The sequence below is a fragment of the Cebus imitator genome, unplaced genomic scaffold (genome assembly GCF_001604975.1).
Source record: "Cebus imitator isolate Cc_AM_T3 unplaced genomic scaffold, Cebus_imitator-1.0 Scaffold358, whole genome shotgun sequence".
Taxonomy (NCBI): domain Eukaryota; kingdom Metazoa; phylum Chordata; class Mammalia; order Primates; family Cebidae; genus Cebus; species Cebus imitator.
In genome coordinates, this window is record NW_016107673.1 from 1,707,243 (window position 1) to 1,714,379 (window position 7,137).

General features: G+C 40.4%; 1 protein-coding gene across 5 annotated transcripts in view; it reads right to left on the reverse strand.

The window, feature by feature from the left end:
- The window catches only part of PYGL (glycogen phosphorylase L), a 71,046-nt gene that overhangs the window by 24,878 nt on the left and 39,031 nt on the right, over positions 1-7,137 (reverse strand). For 4 of the 5 annotated variants that reach the window (XR_005196609.1, XR_005196608.1, XR_005196610.1 and 1 more), the window contains exons 17-19: positions 6,396-6,603; positions 4,890-5,024; positions 4,352-4,418 (exon numbers count right to left, since the gene is read on the reverse strand). Coding sequence is in view for 2 of the 5 variants with exons in the window: in XM_037730783.1 (XP_037586711.1) it covers positions 4,352-4,418; positions 4,890-5,024; positions 6,396-6,603 (410 nt within the window). In the remaining 3 variants the exon portion in view is untranslated. Of the gene's footprint in view, positions 1-188; positions 528-4,351; positions 4,419-4,889; positions 5,025-6,395; positions 6,604-7,137 lie in introns of those variants that run through there. The other variant, XM_017506766.2, reaches the window with a different exon arrangement.

Genomic DNA, 7,137 nt, shown 5'->3' on the forward strand with positions numbered 1-7,137 from the left:
GTTTGGACTCAGATGGCAGTATAAGAAAGCTGCTCCCAGGTAGTTAAATTTTTTTGTATTTTAGTTCATTTAAATGGCATTTAAAAGTTCTAAGCAGTTTTCTAATTTTATGATTTGTTTTGAGGGTAAATCCTAGCAGTAGCAATAGCATCACTAGATTTGCTATAAAATAAGTTTTGGCACTCATGTAGCCCTTGGAAATCGATACTTTATTTTTAAGCTCTATTATATATACTTTCCCTTCCCATTCCCAGAGATACTCAACTATTAAAGATTTTTAGCTAACAAAACAAAAACCATTGAATGTTATAAAAATGTTCAAGTTCAGTAAGAAGCTATGTTTCCGAGAGACATTTTAGAATTCAATTTCCATTGACTTTGTTAGATTCATTGGATAGAGAAATCTTCAGATCCGAAGGTTCCACGTTCCAGATGTCCCGGGCATATTCTTTAATTGTTCGATCACTGGAGAATTTCCCCGAGGCAGCTATGTTTTTGAGTACCATTGTGTTCCAGGCCTTTGGATTCTGTAAACAACATATGTATATACAGCCAGGGTCCCAGTGCCCAGTGAGCTTTATAGCAAACATCAGCCAAGCACATCCAAACACATTTCAGGAGGGAAAATGACAGGAATAAATTATAGTGAATTATAAATATTTTTGTTTGTTGAGAGGTAGAATAGAACGCACATTTCTCATAGAGTGTATTTCTCTTAGGAATGAAGAAAAGTATTTTTCACTCTAAGAGAAACCCTAGATGTAATTGCCTAGTTGGTAATTCCTGCTATGGTTAGAATGTCTTGACATGTAAGCCATCTTTCTCATGCTTTCTTATGAATGAAGATACTTCCCCTTAAACTATAGGGAAGGAATTCATTGCCTGCTAAATGCCAAGTCAAAAGACTTACCCTGTGGCTTACAGAGTTTGAAAAACACTACTCTAAAATGTTACCTATAATGCAGGCAAACAATTCAATGAGGGGCTTTATTAACCTTCTTAGCCTTTCTTGTTCTTTCTGAAGGTACGCACCCTACTGGGTTTACACTGACTCCCAAACACTCCACTGGGGCCTCAAAACAGAGTCAATTAAGGCTTTATCCTTAATAAAAATAAGTCAAAATCTCATAATTTTTATATAAAAGAATGTGATAAGAAGCAATTAGTTTTATAACCTCTTAATTTTGTAAAGAACTCTAAATGTGTATTGGAATGAACAGAACGTTATTCAAAAGTGTTATCAATGCGTTATAAATGCTTACAAGGAAGACTGAAACTACCATCATTCCTTAAGGTACAGCAAAACAGTGTCTGAGATTTGTTTATTCAGACTTTGGAAACTTCCTGTAATAAGAGGAGGATAGGCCGGGCGCAGTGGCTCACACCTGTAATCCCAGCACCTTGGGAGGCCACGGCAGGCAGATCATGAGGTCAGGAGATCACGAGGTCAGGAGATCAAGACCGTTCTGCCTAATATGGTGAAACCCTATTAAAAATACATCTCTACTAAAAACACAAAAAATGAGCCGGGTGTGGTGGCATGCATCTGTAGTCCCAGCTACTCAGGAGGCTGAGGGAGGAGAACTGCTTGAGCCCAGGAGGCGGAGGTTNTGGCCAACATGGTGAAACTCCATCTCTACTAAAAATACAAAAATTAGCTGGGTGTGGTGGCACATGCCTGTAGTCCTAGGTACTCTCGGTGGCTGAGGTAGGAGAATCGCTTGAACTTGAAAGGCAGAAGTTGTAGTGAGCTGAGATCACTCCACTGCACTCCAGCCTGGGTGACAAAGTGAGACTCGGTCTCAAAAAATAAAAAATAAATGAAAATGAATAGACATGCATATGCCGTGCATGCAATGTGCTGGGACCCTTTCACATGTTGTCTTAGTGCACCTTTAGGACAAGCCTGTCTGCTAGGTATCATTATCATTCCTATTTTTCCAGGTACTGAAAGCTGATTCTCAGAGAGGTTAAGTCACACAAATTAAAAATCACTATTCAAGGCCAGGCGCAGTGGCTCATGCCTGTAATCCCAGCACTTTGGGAGGCCAAGGCAGGTGGATCACAAGGTCAGGCGTTGAAGGCCTGGCATCATGGCACACGCCTGTAATCCCAGTTACTCAGGAGGCTGAGGCAGGAGAATCGCTTGAACCCAGGAGGTGGAGGTTGCAGTGAGCTGAGATGGCATCACTGCACTCCAGCCTGGGTGACAGGGCGAGACTTCGTCTCAAAAAAAAAAAAAGAGAAATCGCTATTCAATAAACATCTTTGGGAATAAAAGATTATTTGTATGGAGAAGAATTAGCTTGGATCTATTTCTTACACCATGAAATGCAATACATTTCCTATTGGAAAGAATGTTAAACATTAAAAAAAAATCTGTAAAACAGTGAAAAGAAGCAACAAAATATGTAGGTGTGGAGCTGAGATCGCAACACTGCACTCCAGCCTGGGTCATAGAGCAAGACTCCATCTCAAAAAAAAAAAAAAAAAAAAGGAGGATAGAAGCTTCTTCTCTTCATTTTCTTTAACTATTTAAATGGATAATGAACAGACTTCCCAGCCATATGGGTCATGTTTACTAAGTCTCAACAATACAATTATTGTTAAGAGTAAAAAGCTGCAATTTGCACTAATGAACAAGAAAGAATGAAGCAAATGCTGGGCTTCTAGATGAGCATCCTTTGGATTTGGGCCATAATTTCAACAGAGGAGACATTCACATTTGTCCTTGCCCTTGTTCATATTTTTCTTCCCTGCGCTGTTTTATTGACCTATCTTGAGGTGGCCATGCTCTTCCCTGTGTCTTTGTGTTTTTGGGACCAGTATATGGCTTTTCTCTCTAATGTACAGGAAGCAGGTAGTGAGCCCCTGAGCTTAGCTTTAGCACTGCCCTGCTTGTTTGTAGCCATTAACTTGCACTTATTCTGGTCTGTATGCCACTGGGGGAATGGCTATTATTCTGTTGGAAGATAAGGGCTGTAAAGCAGCACAGGCCTTGAATGGTCCTTTTTAAAATCCCAATGGGACAGTTAGGGTGACTGTAGGAGCTACCCTGTTATCTGCCTTGGGAAACAAATAGAAAGAAATGTTAGTGAAACCCACCCTGGAGTATTGGCAGAGAGCTAGCCTCCTCCTGTATCCATTCCTCTGGGGTATCTGAAATTCACTGAAAGTCTCTCCTATCAGAGATGATCAACCTTTTTACATATTTACAAAATATAGCTAGAGAGGTGTTTGATAAAGCATATAAATTTGCATGTGGAGGCTTATTCACATGGCTATCCCTACCCCGTTTTTCCCCTCAGTATAATATTGTCTTCCTTATTCTTCTCCTTTCTTTCTTTTTTAAAAAATTCAAATATGAACCCCTTATTCTTTCTACACATTTATATTCTTTTGATATAGCCCCCTCCATGAGAAGTCCAGGAGAGGTATTATTTTGCAATTTTCAAAGAATAGGGGTCAGTCCTTTTCTTAACAAACCATGGTTTAGCCTTAGAGTCATCATGTCAGGTTTTTCAAATACTGTTGGTTACCCTACCCTCTATTAGGAAAAGATCTCTCAGTGCAGGGCTAGCATCTGTACTATGATGAAGCTACCATGGTGATTCTAATGTATACCTCTGGTTAAGAACCTCAGTGTTTAAACAGGCTCCTTGCGGGAGGGGAGAGAGGGAGAGACCTCAACTTTGCTTATGGTGTGTTCTCAGTGCCAGCACAGTGCCTGGCATAAAAAGGATGCCCAATAGCCCTCTGAGGCTTTATTTTCTTAGCTTCTAGGGCATGCCTATTACAGAGTGGATGCTCAATAAATATTGAATTACTTGTGACTTTTAAAAAATTTGGATATCAAAAAATTTACAAGCGGCTGGGTATGGTGGCTCACGCCCGTAATCCCAGCACTTTGAGAAGCAGAGGCGGGATGATCACCTGAAGTCAGGAGTTCGAGACCAGCCTGGGCAATATGGTGAAACACCATCTCTACTAAAAATACAAAAATTAGCTTGGTGTGGTGGCACGTGCCTGTGATTCCAGCTACTTGGGAGGATGAGACAGGAGAATCACTTGAATCCAGGAGGTGGAGGTTGCAATGAGCCGAGATGGCACCACTGCATTCCCGCCTGGATGACACAGCAAGATCTGCCTCAAAAAAACAAAAAAAAATTACAACTGCTGCTGAAATGTCAAATCTCAGCCTTGGCCTGAACTTGGGAAAAGTCAAGGTTTTTTTTTTTTTTTTTCTTGATTGCTTAACAGGGACCTGCTATTTAGATTTAATTTTAAAAACCCACATTTTAATTAATCATAGCAATCTGGCTTTCTTTATCAATCTTGGCCATTTACTCACCATGTACAGCTGGCTGACTTTATCTTGACACTTGACATAGGCTTCATAGTCTGCGAAGACTTTAAACCTTTTATTTTGTGATTGGAAGGGAAAAAAACAGTCAAAAGCTTCATTAACAGATACATGCTAAGATTCCATGTAAAATAACCATTTGCTTAATATTAGGCATGGCTGGTTTACTAAACTCATATTTCTGTTTGTAAGAATTTTTACCAGCCTTCAACCTTCTTATGGTTCTTCTCACATGTGAGAATGTCATCACTTGGATATATTTGGAAGTTAGGAGTATCAGTGGAAGAAGAAAAAGAGAACCAGATTTGTGTGTGTTATTCTTAAACCTTGCCGGCATTGTTGGTGGAGAATATCTAACTTTTTCCCAACCCTAGATTACCTGAGCAGATCACACATCCACGCTAATCTATATAAGTGGGTTTAAGTTGGTTTAAGATTTTCTTGTTGGTTTTAGAGTTGGTTGGTTTAAGATTTTCTTGTCCCCCTTTCATGATCCAAATAGCACCACCTTCTTGTGGGAACTCACCTGTCATGATAAAATAGCATGTTGATGATGTCTTTGAAGAGGTCAGGCTGCTTAGGAGAAAAAAAGCCATTGTCAATTTGATCGATGACCAGCTTCAGCTCTGGAAGTGCCTCATAGTATTCTTTTGCCTTGTACCTGTGGGGTAGGGGTAGGTGGGTGATAAGAAAAAAGCTCTGTTATTGTGTGTGATTAACTGCGTTCACTGTGAAAAAACGCATTCAGAAATACTAGCATTCATAGAAGTCATTACAGATTTCACCATGAGTATATATAACTTTTAACTAGATCTAGAAGTTTTTCTCCCTGTAAATTTGATTCCTGACAACCAAAGACACTAAGAACAATAGATAATGAAAACTGCAAGGCTTTTTGAACTGACTGCACCGTGGACTACGCCATAGTCAAGCTGTGGTGACCCCTGTGACCCACATGTACACCTCCAAATGGCCTCCTGGAGCCAGAAAGTCTAAGGTAACAGAAAAACTGCAAAAGGAGAATAGCTAGCTCCTGCAGTGCCTAATTAACTGACCTTACGACATTCTAACATTGTTCCTGCCTCAACTGTTAAGTCAACTCGTGACATTGGACCTTGTGACACCCCCCCCCCCCATCTTGGCTTACAAAAAACTGCCCTAAACTGTAACTTTCCACTACCTACCCCCAACCTATAAAACCAGCTCCTGTCCCACCACCTTCTGCTGACTCTCTGTTTGGACTCAGCCCACTCGAACCCAAGTGAATAAACAGCTTTGTTGCTCACATAAAGCCTTTTTAGGTGGTCTCTTTATTCAGAGCGTGCTTAACAAAAACTCAAGTCAAAGAGCAAGAGTCGAACATGGTAGAACACAGCAAGGTCCATTTCAAAGTAGACTTTATAGCTCTAAATGAACATTGTATTAAACATTATCAGTTGCTTTTCGGATCCACAGATTCTCAAAAGTTGTTGCTACTAAGTGAAACTGACTTCCAGGGGTCAGGAAGCATACTCAACATCCTCCAAATGTTGCTTCTTTGGGCAGTATTCTTTATTTTGTGCTTGAACTCAGGTTAATAAATCCATCCAGATATTAAGTGAAAATAAATGTTCCCAAATGCTTCTGTACACCCATGTCTATTTTCTATCACATTTTAGTCCATCTCTTTGAGATCTTAAAGGAGCACTAGATCATGGTTTAAATTACAGGCAACCCTTCCAACTAGAAACTGGTTCATCTTTTGATCAAAGTAAAAATCATACATATAGAGGAAAGAATAGCTCTTTGACGCCAGCTCTGCAATGTGTGATAACAAAGAGCAACTCCTCTATGTGAATGTACTTTTACTTGCGGATTTAATAATATTAATCTGTGGCCAGGAGGCTCTCCTGCCTCATCATGGGAGATGTTCTGCTGTCATCTCTTATGTGATCCACCCTCAGTGGGGTATCTGTGTGGGCAGGAAGCCCTCTGAGGTCACATACTTTCTGGAGGGGGTGACCTGCCTAGCAAAGAGAAGCTATTCTCTCACCCTTTCTTGTCCAAAGCAGCCACATCATCTACCCTCATGCCAAAGATAAACAGGTTCTCTTCCCCGGCTTCCTCTGCCATTTCCACGTTGGCCCCATCCATGGTCCCGATGGTTAGGGCCCCATTTAGCATGAACTTCATATTGCCTGTCCCTGAGGCTTCGGTGCCTGCAGTGGAAATCTGCTCTGACAGATCTGTGGCTGGAATGACTGCAAGACAGGCAAGTTAAAATTAGTAATTTTGTCTCTGTAGATCTGCTTGTATTGAATCAGAGCATTTATTTAGTTGGGCTGTTTTAATCATTAAAGTAACACATGCACATCAAGGTAAACATTCAAATGGTCTAGAAGGCAGATCACACTTTCCCCCGCACTCAGACAACCACTTTGTCCATTTAATATGTTTATATTTCTCTTTCTCAAGCTCTAAACTTTGAAGAGTATCTATTGACTGCTACAAACACTGATACTACATTTCTCTTTTTCCTTTTATTCCCTCCAATGTTTGTTATGGTTTTATTTTTATTTCTTCTACTTTATAAAATATATTGAAATTTTTCTTTCTTTTCTTTTCTTTTTGGTACAGGGTTTCACTCTGTCACCCAGGCTGGAGTGCAGTGGCGTGATTACAGCTCACTGCAGCCTTGACCGCCTAGGCTCAAGCAATCTTCCTGCCCCAGCCTCCCAAGTAGCTGCAACTACAGGCGAGCACCACCATGTCCAGCTTTTTTTTTTTTTTTTTTT